The sequence below is a fragment of the Nicotiana sylvestris genome, chromosome 2 (assembly GCF_000393655.2).
Source record: "Nicotiana sylvestris chromosome 2, ASM39365v2, whole genome shotgun sequence".
Classification (NCBI taxonomy): domain Eukaryota; kingdom Viridiplantae; phylum Streptophyta; class Magnoliopsida; order Solanales; family Solanaceae; genus Nicotiana; species Nicotiana sylvestris.
Window position 1 is genome coordinate 10,991,877 of NC_091058.1, and position 17,990 is coordinate 11,009,866.

The following is a 17,990-nucleotide window of genomic DNA, read 5'->3' on the forward strand; positions in this document are numbered from 1 at the left end:
ATAAAAAACATATAAAATAAAACAAAATATCATTTAATTCATTTTTCGGGGGGAGATATCGGAATAAAGTATCCTGCCACTGAATTTCACAATTTTTGTAAAGGGAGGTAGACTTGTTCAGCCCCTCTATAAGATAAGGACACCAAAAATATGTAAATTATCTGACAAAGCTTATGTTAAAATAAATCTAAACTTACTATTATTGATATAGTCCTTAATATTACCAACTAATTAGCAAATATGCTTACACAACAAATGACAAAGAAATTGCAATACCTTGACAAACCTGCTTTCACATTAACAAAACTCATACTATTGAGATCAAAATAAGAAGTTACGCTTCTAGGTCCCAAAGAAAGAAGAGAGCAATACCAGTTAAAAACCATAATAATCAGCCAAAAATAATACATCAATGAATCACCAAAAAATAAAATTGGGTAAATAAAATTACATCCACTAAATTAGAGAAATATATAAAAGAGAGCAACAATAAATTTCTACCGATTTAAAAGAAAAAAAAAGGCAATAGGGAGATTGGATGGTAATTGTTGTATGTTTCTATATCTCTCTCTCGAGAAATGATAGTTGGAGAATCGGAAAATAAGATATCTTTGCTCTTCACTCAATAATTTGCTTCACGGACCTATGAATATTTTTCCATTTACTTGATTTCCAAAGCCCATGGAATACAGTAATATATAAAGGGTACTACCATTCATGAATCATAATAATGTACATTAAATACTTCTGTAAAACGGAACGAATGGAAATAATAACCAGAAATTACATTTATGGATCATAATGATGTATTATTCAGCAAAACGGAAAGAAAGGATAAACTTTAAGGTGAGAAAGAGAAAAAAATAAGATCAAAACATGTAAAAGGAGGTAAACTTAACGGCTTCTCCATTATCAAGATGGAAGAAGATACTGTTAGACTTCTTTTATAAGTGAGATGGTGCTTTTTCAACGTAAACGATTCGTTTTTTCTTAGTTAATTATTATTGAAGTAATGGTTAAAATAGGAAAGAAATCTCAAAAAATTGTGAAAAAAGATAAATGGCTATTCAAGCCAAAGAGATGTGCCACATCAACTTTTCCATTCCCTACCTTATATATATATATAGATTTGTGAGGGTTTAGGCTCTTCGACTCTCTTATAAACCTTTTGACTTATCTTGAGCTGATCACCTGTAAGTGTTTAGGCTTTGTTAATAAGTTGACCACACTTGAATATGCATCCTCAACATTCTTTTCACAACAAAAGACAGGCATAAAATGTACTTTAGCTTTCAGGAAGACAAGATTGGAATGGATTTTTTCCTTCAGTTTGGAATGAAATTAGGGAGGCTTTGACTATAAGAGGTTTGATTTTTCTTTATAAGTTACAGTTACAATGACACTGTCCACTACTACTGATCGTCCAAATTGACCATTGAATTCAGCAACAATCAGGGAGAAAGAACCTTTTTAAAAGTTAAAACAACTCCACAGGAAATAGCCACCTGTTGATTCATCTTTGAACAAAATGTGACTTCTAAACTCTTCAACAATCATCATTAAGACATACAGAACAAGGCCATATTACATCCAAAAGATCTCCCATTCCTACCACAATGGCAGAGAAGAAAACAGCCAAAATCCAAAACTCCAACACACATGAACTTTCCATAATCAAACCTAACAGTAGTCATCAAGATCACTATCATCACTAACAGTTACAAATAATTCCCAAGAATTGCAGAAGCTCAAACTTCCACCTAATTGTCAAGCTCACCAAAGTTCAAATCTTGACATCTTGTTGGGGACTTACTATTCAATTGTCAACTATCTTGACACCCTTTTTCCTGTTGTTGATATAATCAGCTGCAGCTCTAGCTTCCATCTTCACAGGCAATGGTGCTGAGAACAAGAAACTCTCAGTTTCATTCTCATCCTCATCTCTCACATTCCTTTCATTATAACCATCATCTTTTCTTGAAATGTAGTAATTTGGATCCATTATTTCATTATCACTACTTCCACTATACCGGCCTCCATCTTCTTCCTCATCAACTTCAGCGTCATCCTTGGATAAAGCTCCAATTTTTTCAACTCTTCTGCTAAGGTTTTTCATCAGCTCTATCTCATCAGCATCAAATGATTCTTGCCCATCAACATTTTCTGCAAAGCTCACAGATTTCTTTTGTTTTGGTTTAAGCCCACCTTCATCCCTATTTCGTCTTAAAACCCCAGATTTTCTAGCTTCAGAAACTCTAGGATTTTTTAGGTGCTCCTCCTCTTCCTCTTCCTCTTCAGATTCATTTACCGTAGCAACAAACTTATCGATGGCTTCGTTAAGATTTGTGCCAAGTTCCACTTCACGGTCACTGTTAAAAACCCTAGATTTGTTGCCACTCCTCACATTCTTCACTACTCTACTTGAAAATACCGAAACCCCATTAATTACCTTCATAAATCTAGTCAGTTCGTTGTTTATCGACCTTTTACCATCTCTAATTAATTGATCATCCCCCTGCAAGAAAGAACCCCTTTTTCAACACTTTTGAGGTATTCAGTCACGAATCCAGGAATTTCCATAAGGTATTTAAGATTTAATATATATATGTACTAAAAATTAAGATTTGACCTGTATACACATTATAGTTTTTCGTCCAGAGGGTAGTGATTCCACCAGAAGCTATTCACATAGGATTGTGATAAGTGTATAAATCAAATGTGCAAAATTGCAATTAGAGCATAATTAATTACCTGAATAGAATCAAGTTTAACAAGTAAATCCATAGCTCTGTGAGAAACAGCTTGAGTATCAAAATGGGGTTTACCAGAAACTGACGATTTGAGAATATTGAGAGTTGTTTTGATGGAAGCCAGCTGTTTTAGCTGCCGGAGGGTTCTCGATCTACGAGCAAGGAAGGCTCTGAAGTGCGTTTGAATAGTACGCGCTGCAGCATCGCGTAGGGACTGACGAGAACGAGGAGAAATAGAAGAGCTGCGGCGGAGGGAAGATTCTAAGGCGGCGATCCGACGGAGAAGAGATGTAACAATGCGTTGAGTTTGCTGTTCTGGTATTTTGTTGACTCGATGATCGACTTCTTGAAAATATTGATGATTTTGGTTAAGGGGTTGGCATTGACACTGGGTAGGAGGGTTGTAGGGTGGTGGGGGTGAGGTTAGATGGGAAGCACAGAAGTGAGTCTGTGGAGTGGGGTAGTGGGTATAAGGGGGAGTGGAGTGTGGTGGATTTGTTGGTGGAGGATGAGGGTACGGGGATGGGGTGGGGTAACAAGAATAGCAGTAACAGACGGCGGAGATAGGGGTGGGGTTGGTGGCGGCCACCGTGGGGTGGTGGTGGTAGTGATGGTGAGAAGCCATTTTCCGAAAACGAATATTTGGGAAAAAGTGAAAGACAGTGTTTGGCTCAACGTTTTTTTGGGTAAATAGACATTTGGTTAAGTTAGAGAGACGTTGATAAGATCGTCTAATAAAATTTTTACTGTACTGTTCTATTTTGAGTGCTATGTGACTGTGGTTAAAGCCTAGAAACTTTATTCCCATAAAAAAATAGAAAAAATATTCTTTTCTCAAGCACGTGCAAAGGGACAGTGAGCACACCAAGCTGGCACAGAACTGCATTTCCCATCTTATGACTGTTGTTGACTGAAAATTGGCACCAAGTTTGTAAAAAAGAAAGGTCATTTTTATTGTTTTGATTTAGGAGGAGGCATTTGAAAGTTTAAAAAAAGAAAGTTATTACCGTGTGACCAGGAGGTCAGGGGTTCAAGCCGTGAAAACAGCTTCTTGCAAAAATGCAGAATAAGGTTACGTAAAGTAGACTCTTGTAATTCGGCCATTCTCCGAACCTTGCGCATAGCGAAAACTTAGTGCACCGGACTGCTCTTTTTCAGCCCATTTTGAAGGCACAGGGATGTATTATTCTTAATTTAGAACATTATAATTCATAAGAGGGTCAAAGATTTTTCCCATATTGGTGTGTGTGTGGTGTGTGTGTGGGGGGGGGGGGGGAGGAATTAGAGCTCAGATCAAGTACATCATATTGGCTAATTGATGTAACTTGTATATACCTTAGGTCATTCAATAATCCGCTGCAAAGACCAGATGCTACTTTTTCATTAATCTTATATTTAATCCAGGAAATTTCATCTAAACATGTTTCTCTCCAATTCAACAAATCAAATCCAACCCTAGACTGCACAGTAGCCAAAAACCAGAAGTACTCCCAAGAGTTAAAAGTGATAAAGACATTCATAGGTTTACTGTGGCCTGTGAAAAGATGTAGTAATTCAATGCAAGAATGCAAAAGTAAACAGTAATGTTTGTACTAATTTGTTTGCCTCATTCTCATTATGGTTTATCGCTTTATACAGCAAACAGGATATTCAAAATCTTTCCTGTGTTATTACAGAATTATAGAACTATCTTTACAATGATGAATTTCAAACATGCAAAAGAATCATGAATTATCTAATTCTAAAACCTCTTCAACAGAAAATCAGAATGAATTATCTCAACTACTTCCACCAACCCACCAAAGGTTGAGCTCAACAACATCTTTTTCCCCTCCATCCACAACATTTACAGGATTATTCAAATCAAAACTTCTATGATTATCAGTAAGATCCTCCAATTTTTTCACCATAGTCTCTTTAGTTTTGCTTTCATTGAATCCAGTATAATGAGCCCTTTTGTGGCCTCCCAAAGATTGGCCTGATGGAAAAATCTTGAAACATATTGGACATTTGTGATCCTTGCTTTTGATAGGCTCAGGACTTGTCCTCATTACTCCAATTGTTCCCAATTCAACTGGACTATTATCAATTCTTTCAAGCTGGGAATTGACCATATCAGATACAAAGTTTTTCTCTGGATTCAGCACCTGAAAATCAACCCCTGCATTCTTGACTGAACAAGAATTCAGAAAAGCAAGATCCGACCTTGGATCATTATCCAATCCCAGTATGGTAGTAGAGTAACAGACCCTTGTAATCTCAGTGTTGATCATCATCAACTTGCCTGAAAATTCATCATTTATTACCTCATTTTCACACTTCTTTTCATAACCATCAACACAGCCAGAATCAGAACAGCCAGCCTTAGTCTCAGGAATTGAGACATTTTCATTTTTAAGAGGCTTTGAAATTGAAAGGTATTCATCCCAGTCTCTCACACCACAAGAAAGCATCATCAAAGTCTTAGCAGCCTCTTCCGTTTCTTCAACTTCACTAATTGCATAAGAGGATTCAGGGTTTGCATCAGTCTTGTACTTTATCTTTGATCTCTTCTTCCGAATTGGACACACAGTCTCAAAATCAGACAAACTTTGTTTTGATGATTCAGATTCTTGATCATCCCTTGATCTTTTCACGTGAACTTTCATATGACCATAAAGAGCTCTCGTTGAAGCAAAACCTTTACCACATTTCTCACAAATATGACTTTTTTCAGTTGTTCCTTTTTTCGAATGAGTCCTTAAATGACCTGATAGAGCTTGTGTAGAGGAAAATTCTTTGCCACATTCTTTACAGAGGTTTTTCGTTTTCATAGAGCTAAGCTTTAACTCAGAAACCCTCCAAGATTTTCTTGGATTTTCTCTTAAACCATAACCAACTGAGTCAATATCATCAACATCGTTAGTGCTGATATTATTGCCCTTTTCTTGACTCATGCTACAGTCAGATTGCTCTGAAATGCTCAAATTATCGAAATGATTATCACCTTCTTCTTCTTCTTCAGAACCCATCTTGTTTTCAGCTTCAATTTTCTGTTTCTTTTCTGCTGAAATCAAGTCTAAATGAACCCGCATGTGACCTCCCAATGACCTCCCACTACTGCAACTCTGGTTACAAAACCTGCATCTATGCTTCTGTTCTGGTGTTTCTTCCATTTTGGTTCGGAAAAGAATCTGAACTGAATGAGAATTAGAATGATCAGTAGAAAATGTTGAAAGAACAATGGTGCACTCAAGGTAAAAAAAAAAATTGCAGAATCAAGAAAAGAGTAATGGGAATTGTGTATTCAGAAGTAAAATTCAGATATTATGGAACTAAGAAAACCCTTTTAAGTCGGCCTCTCCATTTGCCACAAAGCATAAAACTATGTCTAGAGCTTGACTCTAACTAAATCAATGGAGAAGATGGGTTGTTACTGGGGTTGGTTTTTTGGGGGTTTTATATACTCGGAAACTAACCAATTAAAGAGTGAGCTGAAAACGGGATTCTTGACTTTTGAATTCTTGAAACTTTGGGGCGACTTTCAGTCTTTATATCTATAGGACTATCTAATAGAGGAGAAAAACTTGCGTGCAATAGCAAATATTTGACACGTGATCCTTTTATTTGTGCAAAATTAAACAAAAAAAGGACAAAAAGAATAATTAAACTTTAAGGGGTCGTTTGGTATGAGGTATAAGTAGATATAGTGTTGGTATAAAAATTTAATACCACCTTAATACTTTGTTTGGTTAGCAAACCTGGTATAAGTTATCACTGGATTAAAATTAGTATCGAGCTAATTAGGGGTGTTCAAAACTGAGCCGAAACCGAAAACCGAACCGAAACTGAAGTTTAATGGAATTGGGTTAATGGTTTAACAGACGGGGAACAGATTGAAATTTTTTTATTAACGGTTTATCGGTTTGGGGACGGATTGTTCAATTTTCCTAACGGATAATCTGTTAACCCGTTAAGAATATATTTATAATTTATTCTTATCCATATCTATCTATAATTAAAAGCAGAAGACAAAAGCACCTCATGAAGCCAAATGGCAGAACAATAGAATGACACATGGCATAATTAGTTATTAAATTAGTTATTGGTTATTCTTTTTAATTTAAATATATCTAAAAAATGAAAATAATTAAAAAAACTACCATATATATATATATATATATATATATATATATATATATATTAATTGGTTATTTTAATTTAATTAATAAATATAGATTTCTTATCTATATCTATATTAATAATTAACTATAATAAAAAAATAAAAATAAAATATATAAAAAAATAACTTACCCATTCAAATTGGGTGGGAGTAGTTTCAAGTTGGAATTTTTAAATTATTTTAAAATCAAAAAGCAAAAAAAAAATAAAGCTATAAAAAATGGAAAAAAAAAACAGAAGAAAAACTACCCATTCAAATCGGGGAATAGTTTCAAGTTGGAGTTTTAAAATAATTAAAATAAAAAAAGATATCTTATAATTAACTATAATAAAAAATGAAAATATAAATTAATTATTTAGTTACTAAATTATTATTTAGTTAATAATTAAGTATTACGTTATTCTTTTTGAATTTAAATATATATAAAAATGAAAATATATACAAATTGGGTGGGAGTAGCTTCAAGTTGAAATTTTTAAATAATTTTAAAATCAAAAAGCAAAAAAAAAATAAAGCTATAAAAAATGAAAAAAAAACAGAAGAAAAACTACCCATTCAAATCGGGGAATAGTTTCAAGTTGGAGTTTTAAAATAATTAAAATAAAAAAAGATATCTTATAATTAACTATAATAAAAAATGAAAATATAAATTAATTATTTAGTTACTAAATTTATTATTTAGTTAATAATTAACTATTACGTTATTCTTTTTGAATTTAAATATATATAAAAAATGAAAATAATAAAAAAATATAAAACTACCATATATATATATATATATATATATATATATATATATATATATATTAATTGATTACTTTATTTGAATTAATAAATATAGATATCTTATAATTAACTATATAAAAAACAAATATATAAATATAAAAAAAACTACCCATTCAAATTGGGTGGAAGTAGTTTCAAGTTGGAGTTTTTAAATTATTTTAAAATAAAAACTCAAAAAAAAAATCTATAAAAAAAAAACAAAAAAAAACTACCCATTCAATTCGGGGAGTAGTTTCAAGTTGGAGTTTTAAAATAATTTTAAAATAAAAATAGATATCTTATAATTAACTATAATTAGAAAATAAAAATATAAATATAAAAAAAAGTAACTACCCGTTCAAATTGAGTGAGAGTAGTTTCAAGTTGGAGTTTTTAAATTATTTTAAAATAAAAAAGCTATAAAAAACAAAAAAAATAGAAAAAAAACTATCCATTCAAATTGGGGAGTAGTTCAAGTTGGAGTTCTAATATAATTTTAATATAAAAAACAAAATTAAAAAAATAATAAATTAGCAATTCAAATTGGGGAGTAGTTTTAAGTTGGAGTTTTAAAATTATTTAAAAATATAAAAGCAGAAGAAAAAAAGCACCTCATGAAGCCAAATGGAAGAACAATAGAATGACACATGGCATAATTAGTTATTAAATTAGTTATTGGTTATTCTTTTTAATTTAAATATATCTAAAAAATGAAAATAATTAAAAAAAACTACCATATATATGTATATATATATATATGTATATATATAATTGGTTATATATATATTAATTGGTTATTTTAATTTAATTAATAAATATAGATTTCTTATCTATATCTATATTAATAATTAACTATAATGAAAAAATAAAAATAATATATATATAAAAAATAACTACCCATTCAAATTGGGTGGGAGTAGTTTCAAGTTGGAATTTTTAAATTATTTTAAAATCAAAAAGCAAAAAATAAATAAAGCTATAAAAACGGAAAAAAACAAAAGAAAAACTACCCATTCAAATCGGGGAATAGTTTCAAGTTGGAGTTTTAAAATAATTAAAATAAAAAAAGATATCTTATAATTAACTATAATAAAAAATGAAAATATAAATTAATTATTTAATAACTAAATTTATTATTTAGTTAATAATTAATTATTGGTTATTCTTTTTGAATTTAAATATATATATATAAATGAAAATAATAAAAAAATATAAAACTACCATATATATGAATATATATATATATATATATATATATATATATATATTAATTGATTACTTTATTTGAATTAATAAATATAGATATCTTATAATTAACTATATAAAAAACGAAAATATAAATATAAAAAAAACTACCCATTCAAATTGGGTGGAAGTAGTTTCAAGTTGGAGTTTTTAAATTATTTAAAATAAAAAGCAAAAAAAAATCTATAAAAAAATAACTACCCATTCAAATCTGGGAGTAGTTTCAAGTTGGAGTTTTAAAATAATTTTAAAATAAAAATAGATATCTTATAATTAACTATAATTAGAAAATGAAAATATAAATATATAAAAAAGTAACATCCCATTCAAATTGGGTGGGAGTAGTTTCAAGTTGGAGTTTTTAAATTATTTTAAAATAAAAAAGCTATAAAAAACGAAAAAAAGAGAAAAAAACTACCCATTCAAATTGGGGAGTAGTTCAAGTTGGAGTTTTAATATAATTTTAATATAAAAAACAAAATTAAAAAAATAATAAATTACCAATTCAAATTGGGGAGTAGTTTTAAGTTGGAGTTTTAAAATTATTTAAAAATAAAAAAAACAAAAATAAAGTAATAAAAAAAACTTCAGAGAAATATTAAATAACGTAATATGCTAATGAAACTTTCTATTAACAAAGTAATAGTATTAAATATTGAAAGATATAATAAAGAAAAATACATAACAAAAACGTTATTCGATGCGCTGCCTGTATAAGTCCCGTTAGTTTAACATAGATTTTATTCACTAAAATTTAGATAATATTATTAAGAACAACATAATAAAATTTAAAATAAAAAAAAATCAATAGTAATAAATTATATATCTTCTCATATATTACAAAAAGAAAGCGAATACTAAATATTGTTTAATATAATAAAGAAAAATAGAACAAAAAAGTTATTCATTGACTATATAAGTACGTTTGATTTAATAGAAATTTCATTATTGGGTATATCGTATTGACAAACAAGATGACAATTGAATTTTATTAAAGCAATACGATCTAATAGGATCAAACAAGCCTGGTCATAATTTAATTTAATTAATATTTTTTTTAATATTGACCGCGCATCGAACGAGTACGACTACTAGTATATATTAAATAATCAAAAACCCTTCTTCCTCCGGTACTCTATCAAAGTGAATTAGAATAAAAGAAAGCCAAATACATCTAATTGTGACAAAAGACGTAATTTATTATCTGAAACAAGATAACAACACCAGCTACACCACTTCTTCATCAACTTTGCCTGGGTTTTAAAGCATCCTAGAATTCTAAGCATGACGAACATTTATTTTAACAACGGCCAATTGAAAATCTTTCACATGGACTAAGGCCAATGTGCATAATAGGGGTGGGCATCGGTCGGTTCGATTTGGTTATGAATATTATCGGTTTAGCATATCGGTTATCGGTTTACAAATTTGATAAACCAATAACCGACCGATAAGATATCGGTTATCGGGTATCGGTTAATTGGTTATCGATCATTATCGGTTCGGTTATCGGTTTACCCGATAAGATAACTCAATCAAGAGTTAAGCAAAAAAGAAAAGACAATTCACCAGAGTTAAGTAAAAAGGAGAAGAATTAACATATAGCATAGTAAAGACTTACGCTAGGAGTAACTAGTAAGGTCTATGAAGAATGAAGATGAAGCAACTGAAGAGTGGGGTTGAGAAAGAATAGGAGAGAATGAACTGAAACCCTAGCATTTATATATACTTAAGGATAAAGTCGTAATTTTATTAATTCTTATTGGGTTATCAGTTAACCCATTAACAAAATTGGCAAACCGAGGCCCAAACCGATAACCCAATAGCAAAAAAATTTTAAACCGTTACCGAACCGTTAACCCAATAACCTGATATCGATAACCCAATAAAAAATTGACGGTTCGGGTTATCGGTTTTACCCGATATATACCTAGCCCTGGTGCATAAACATAAATAAGATTCTAGACAGATAATTTACCCATCACGGTGTCTCGTCTGCTTTGTCTCTCTTAGTACGTCGACCACCTATTTAAATATACAGAGACTAAATTTTATTTTATTTTGATTGAATTAGGCCGATAAACCGCCCGATAATCGTCCGATAAGATCTAAACCGATATCAATCCGCCTGATATCTTAACGGGTGACTAACGGATTAATACATTTAAAAGTCGATAACTGATAAGTCAAACCGTTAAGAGTAAATAACCGCACAATCCGCCCGATAAGCAGCCATAGAGATAACTTATACCTTGTAGGGGGTGGGGTAATTAGTACCGGGATAACTTATATCTTCTCCTTAAAAATTATGCAATTGTCATTTTTAATACAATATACCAAACAGTGGATTAAAAACAATACCAAGATAACTAATCTCATTGTCATTTTTAATACAACATACCAAATAGTGGATAAAAAATAATACCAAGATAACTAAACCCAGCATAAGCCGTATTCAAACCAAACGACCCCTAAACTGTCTAGGCAGCTTAAATAATTTTATTTTTTTTTGGTTTTCGCGCCGGGAAGACCCGCATTGGGATAAAACGTTTCCTACCAAAGACGACTCCATACCTAGGGCCTCGAATCCAAAACTTCTGGTTAATGATTAAAGAGTACCTACCACTCCACCATAGCCCTTGTTGGTAGCTTAAATAAATTTAATATTATGTTTAAGTTCCTAAGATCAAATATTGAGTTTTTTTATCACCAGTCAACAATGTAAAAGAAGTGGGATTAACAAAGGGCAAATGCTGTCCATTAATGAAAAAAAAAAGTTAGATAATAACTCAGATTAACTGTCAAATGTCAATCAACCAAGTCCGCATTAAATTAGTTAAATTCCCGTATCACTATTGCTCTATTTAGAGTGAGCTCGTATCCGACGGATTTGGTCTAAATTCACTATAATTAAATGTAATAAATTGTCACACTTGGAACCAGCTAAAAAAAAAAAGCGGAAATGAAGAGGCTCAAGAAATTAGGAAATGTACAAGTCAACTTTGTATTGGTCAAAATTTGGATTGGACTTAATAGCTGTAAATGGACATGGTCGAGAATTAAGTCAACCACGGCATGAAGGCGAAAAGTCGTCTTAAGAAAGATTAGTGCCGAAACCGAGCAAAGGGGTATGAAAATAACGATAGGATAAGTTAGATAGAAAGAAGGAATATTCCATTGAATATCCTTTTTGTTGTACTTTTTTAGGATTTCTCAAGAATATCCCCTATAAATAGGAAGAGATAAAAAACAAAAAGGGGATCTTCATCTTTTGATAAGAACACTTTGTAAAGGGTTGACTGAGGAGAATATACAAAAGCTTGTTCACTATTATATTGTTCGATTTACGTTGTTCATTCACAAGATCCAAAGTTTCCTTATCCATCTTCATTTCCTATCACCCCACATTGTTGTCAGGGAGGAAATCGTCCAAGTCACCTAACATTTGGGTGAAAATTCCTTCTTATTGCGTTCATTGTCATTATCTACATTTATTGTATGCATCTATTACTACATTCATTGACAATCATTGGTCATATACTCGATATTTATTATTCTTGAACACGATCTCATCCCACTGATATTTTCCAATTTTAGATCTAGAATTTATTATGTTTAACTAGGATTCACTCTCTATTTCCTTATTAATTAGTTTAACACTTTTTGGTCAAACAAACTTCAAAACAGCAAACCAGACGAGCTTCATCTTCTTATTTCCAGAGGCATATTTAGGTCTTAAGAAGAATTCTTACATTTTCTAGATTGAGACAAATTCAAGATTTTAAGTCTTAGTTATGTAGGGATTAATTATAAAGGGATTAATAGCATATAAATTATTTTTTGTTGGGTGCAGGTTTGGTGCAGTGCACTAAAATTGAAAATACAAGATATAATTTAAAATTAGTAACTATTTATTTTTTAAAACTAAAAGGTAATGAGTTCTCACGCCTAAAGTAGTTTTATCCTTTTGGTGCTTTATCCAGGTATAAGTTATAAGTACAACAAACAATGTTTCCAATAGAAACTCGGCTTCCTTCCCTCCAAGAACTCCCCACCTTGCTCTTGGGGTGACTCGAACTCACAACCTCTTGGTTGGAACTGGAGGTTACTTACCATCGGAGAAACCCCTCTTGGTTGGATTCATGTTGATTGCAAGAGTGTCATTTCAAGTCGGAATACTAAAGCCAGTCTGTAGTACTGAATCTTGTACTAACCAGGAAATGATGCTGATCAACATGCAGGACAGATGAGGTTTGATGGAATATGGCTACATCGATCTTTCATTTCATTAACTTTTTTTAAGTCTTTTACTTCCCTGTACATTCATTTTCTTTTTCTTATGGTGGGGAGCTGATTTGTTTAAACAAAAATGTTTCTGTAATAATACAAATTTGCTTTAGAGAAAAAACAGAATCTGGTCCAAAACTTAAGTACCCTTTATAATCGAACAAATAAATCCTCCGACAGGACAAGTAAATGATAAAAAGTAAGTTTCATCAATACAAAAAAAAACATAAGAACATCTTACATACGACTCATATCAATGATGGTTTTATGACTACAAGGGACAAAATGAAGCAGAAATTGAAGTGGTAAAAAAAATAGTAAAGAATCCCAGCTGACTCGCTGATAACTAATATCGTTAATACCAAAACAAGCAGTTCGAACAAAGTAATGCTCCTAAGCGACAGCAGGCATGTCCTTAAGCCAGGCATCGAGCGGCTTACCAATTGAGTAGACAATAAAGCCAATCTCTCTTAGCTTGTCAACGTTCACAACATTCCTGCCATCAAAAATGAAAGCGGGTTTTTGCATGTTTTCATATATCCTCTGGTAATCAAGGGTCTTGAACTCGTCCCACTCTGTGAGAATGCAGACAGCATGGGCATCCTTTGTTGCCTCGTAGGCATCCCAAGTAACACTGACTAGTTTCTTGGTTGTGGGACTCATTGGCTGGAGGTGAAGGGGATGATCCCAGTCAAACTTGTTCATCGAGAGGTCTCTCTGGATTTGGTCCTCTTGCACCTGAGGATCATATATGCTCAACCTAGCCTTATCCCCCAACAGTCCCTTGCATACATCAATAGCAGGGGTCTCTCGGGTATCACCAGTGTCTTTCTTGAAAGCAAAACCTAGGATTGCAACTTTCTTGTTTGAGACTGTGTTGAACATAGAGGCTACAACGCGGTTGACAAAACGATTCTTCTGATAGTCATTGATCTTGATAACTTGTTTCCAGTATTCAGCAACCTCAGGCAGACCATTGCACTCACAAATGTAAACCAGGTTCAGAATATCCTTCTGGAAGCAAGATCCACCAAAACCAACACTAGCGTTGAGGAACTTGGGACCAATCCTTGAGTCCTTACCAACAGCATATGACACCTGTGAAACATTCGCTCCAGTAGCCTCGCATAGAGCTGACATGGCATTCACAGAAGAGATTCTTTGTGCCAAGAATGCATTGGCAGCCAACTTTGAGAGCTCAGCGGACCACAAGTTGGTGGTAATAATACAGTCTTCAGGAACCCAATGAGCATAAACATCCTTCAATGTCTGGATAGCCTTCTGGCCTCCTGGAGTTTCCCGGCCTCCAATTAGGACCCTGTCAGGTTTAAAGAGGTCTTCAATTGCGGTACCCTCTGCAAGAAATTCAGGGTTTGAGAGGATCTGGAAGTTAATTCCCTTGCTGTTGTGGGTCAAAATTTTTTCAATTGCCTCAGCAGTTTTGACTGGAACAGTTGATTTCTCAACAACAATTTTGTCAGATTTCGAGACATCGGCAATCATACGGGCTGCACTCTCCCAGTACGTAAGGTCTGCAGCCTTGCCTGCTCCAAGACCCCTGGTCTTGGTAGGGGTGTTGACAGAAACAAAAACTATATCAGCCTCACGTACATGTTTCTCCACATCTGTGCTGAAAAAGAGGTTCTTGCCTCGGCACTGCTTAACTACATCGTCAAGGCCTGGCTCATAGATGGGGAGCTGGTCACTATTCCAGGCAGTGATGCGAGGCACAGAGATATCAACAACGGCCACTTCAATGTTAGGGCATTTGAGTGCAATGACGGCCATGGTGGGGCCACCAACATATCCAGCTCCTATGCAGCAAATCTTCACCATTTTCCTTTCTTCTTTATTAATTCTACAACAGACAAAAGTTCGCATTTCTGAGGCTAAACTTCTCACGGCAAAGCAAAATCCATAATGTAAGGAACACAATAAGGAGCACAATAGAGAACATGCATAACCAATAAACTAAAAGCTTAAACATGTTTATAACATTTAACTTCTTCAGCTAATAATTTTAGGTCCTGTCATGATATTCGTAATGAAAATAATGATTGGAACACACACCACGAGCACACTGTCTGCCCTATACTTACCACCAGATTTTTAACTCTCAAATGTAACATGTAACATAAAAGACTACTGTTTTATACATTTCTTATTGCAGAGGAAACAAGCTGAGAATGCATAAGAAGGATATGCTGCTAAGACAAGGATACAATCGAAACTGGAGACGCACAAGGATTACAGTAACACAGAAAAGACGAAAATCTAGAGTTGGTTTAGAGTAACACCGTAAAAATCAAGTCAAAATAAACAACACTTAAAGGATGACATTAATTCAAACTATCTATCGCATACACTACTGCTAACATGCAATTCCGGCATTCAACCTGATATATTATACTCCCTCCATTATATAGCTTCATTTGACAGGGCAGAAAATTTAAGAAAGATAAGAAACCTTTGAAACTTGAGGTCTTAAATATGCCATAATATTTGGGTACATCAAACTTTTGAAACTTGTGATCTTAAACATTATATTTGTGTAACTATAAAAGCTTGTCATTAAGATTTTAAAGGGAAATTCAAGTTAAATTATATCAAAATTTAGAAAAGTATCATTCTTTCCGAAAAAGAAAAGAGTGTCATTCATTTTGGAACATAGGGGATATAAAACAACTGAAAATAGAGCGAATTTCACTAATTCGACACAGAAATTAATAAATGCCAAAGGCAATGAGAATTAGCAGGCATGATCTTGACCAGATCTAAAACAAAGGCACTCAGATCGTCTATTAATATTCATATTTCAGATCCATCAATGAATGATCTGAGCAACCACTAGATCTAATCAAACTCTAGCATTTTCATAATTAAATCGGAAAAGAAGAAAACTACAGCTTTTTCCCTCAAATTAACCTTAAATACACCACAAAATTCACACTTTTTGATCTATGAAATCGAATAAAATATAGCAAAGCTGAATCATAAATGCATTCGATGTGACACAAGGAACCGTGTAAATATAGGTGAAAATAAGAAAGGCAATTCCGCAAATTCGTACCTGTTGAGATCGCAGATATGATGAATTTACGAGAAGGAGATGGATCTGAAAGAGAAGAGGGCGGGGGACCTCCTTTATATAGTGGTAGCAGATCTAAGATCTATAGGCGGAGTGAGGAGTCTTTAATAAGGGAACTTTGAGGAAAAACTTAAAATAAATATTCCTACTTTTTCACGTTTTCAGCACTGATGTGGAGGGATCAACGACATGCCTCCACACGTAAAGCGAACAAAGTATTCGTCAGTTGCGGATCAATTGTCCAAAACGCCCTTCACTTTCACATCTAATTATCTTGCTAAAAAAACATCTAGTTTTATATTTAAATATTACTCCACATTTTATAAAATTTTAAATACTCTGTTATTTCACTTTGTGATAATATTTGATTTAGATACAAATTCAAGAAATAAAAGTATTTTCATTTGTGGTTATAAACTTGTCATGAGATTTTTTGTGGTTATAAAATCATGTAATTGTACATAAAATAAAAAAATTAAATTAAATCATTTCTGAATATATAAACGATCAATGTATTGTTCTTTTTCTTACCACACAAATAAGTAGATACTGTCATATTAAATCAAATAGAGTAATAAAAAATTTCGTTTTTCTTGTGCCGATGATCTATCGAAAATAGTTTCTTATCTTCACAAGATAAGGGTGAAGTATGCATGACTCTACCTTTCTCGGACCGTACTTGTAGAATTTGAGTGGTATGTTGTTTGACATAGTTGAAATTGAGTATATATACATATTTATTTCTAATGGTATGAAAGTTACATAAATTATACTCCTAGTAGTTTGAATCCTTAAAATAATCGGTAGGGAAAATGTCAATTGGAAAGAATAAAAGAATCAGAACTGAGGAAGGCGGAATAGTTTGAGCTGGAAGCCAGCAGAGATGGGTATATTTTCCCACGCGTTTTGACGGTTCACGCACCACTGTCAAATCAAAACGGCGGCCGGTGGCGTTGCCCTTCCAGGAAAGGTGCAGCACCAATCCTGTGTGAACCAATTCTATGGACCAATATGGTTTCAGAATCCAACCCTTGAATTGCCTAATTTCATTCCACATACTGACACTTTTGCTTGTTTTTTTTTCTTATTCAAATTCAAATGAATATTAATTACCAAGTTGACTCGGTCTAGAGATTACAATTGACATTGCGTATTACAAACTCCAATAGCAAATAAATCCCGGTTGAAACATTTCTTGCTTATTTTCATTTTTAGTTGTGCGGCGGAAAAACGTTAGTGTGACTTGTGATACTCAGCTAACTTTCATCTCATTATGGTACTTAATTAACCAATCTCCACTTCCAACTAAGAGGTCGTAAGTTCGAGTCACCCCAAGAGCAAGGTGGGGAGTTTTTGGAGGGAAGGATGCTGGGGGTCTATTTGGAAACAACATCTCTATCCCAGGGTAGGAATAAGGTCTGCGTACACACTACCCTCCCCAGACCCCACTAGTGAAATTATACTGGATTATTGTTGTTGTTGTATGGTACTTAATTAGAGCTCCGAAATATTCAGGGATGGTTTGGTACGGGGACTATTGTTTATACAGTAATTAATAATTTACTATGTATCGTTATACAATAAATAATAATACATGAAATGCCAATGAATGCTTACTTTAACGATTTTCTTTGCTTTTAGTTATTTTTATCCATGTATTAATAATATACGTATAGTCATATTTCACACTCGT

General features: G+C 32.9%; 3 protein-coding genes across 3 annotated transcripts; all 3 read right to left on the bottom strand.

The window, feature by feature from the left end:
- Positions 1 to 1,512: 1,512 nt before the first annotated feature.
- Positions 1,513 to 3,520, bottom strand: LOC104210411 (BAG family molecular chaperone regulator 8, chloroplastic). Its single transcript, XM_009759315.2, has 2 exons — positions 2,752 to 3,520; positions 1,513 to 2,515 (listed from the first exon to the last, which is right to left on the bottom strand). Exons 1-2 carry the CDS (start codon positions 3,373 to 3,375, stop codon positions 1,817 to 1,819), a joined length of 1,323 nt encoding a protein of 440 aa, XP_009757617.1. The 5' UTR covers positions 3,376 to 3,520; the 3' UTR covers positions 1,513 to 1,816.
- Positions 3,521 to 4,360: 840 nt separating this feature from the next.
- Positions 4,361 to 6,192, bottom strand: LOC104210404 (zinc finger protein ZAT9-like). The gene has a single exon (XM_009759305.2). The coding sequence runs from the start codon at positions 5,903 to 5,905 to the stop codon at positions 4,529 to 4,531; it is 1,377 nt and encodes a 458-aa protein (XP_009757607.1). The 5' UTR covers positions 5,906 to 6,192; the 3' UTR covers positions 4,361 to 4,528.
- Positions 6,193 to 13,337: 7,145 nt separating this feature from the next.
- On the bottom strand, positions 13,338 to 16,484 carry LOC104210395 (UDP-glucose 6-dehydrogenase 3). Its single transcript, XM_009759293.2, has 2 exons — positions 16,280 to 16,484; positions 13,338 to 15,067 (listed from the first exon to the last, which is right to left on the bottom strand). Exon 2 carries the CDS (start codon positions 15,043 to 15,045, stop codon positions 13,603 to 13,605), a length of 1,443 nt encoding a protein of 480 aa, XP_009757595.1. The 5' UTR covers positions 15,046 to 15,067; positions 16,280 to 16,484; the 3' UTR covers positions 13,338 to 13,602.
- Positions 16,485 to 17,990: the final 1,506 nt, after the last annotated feature.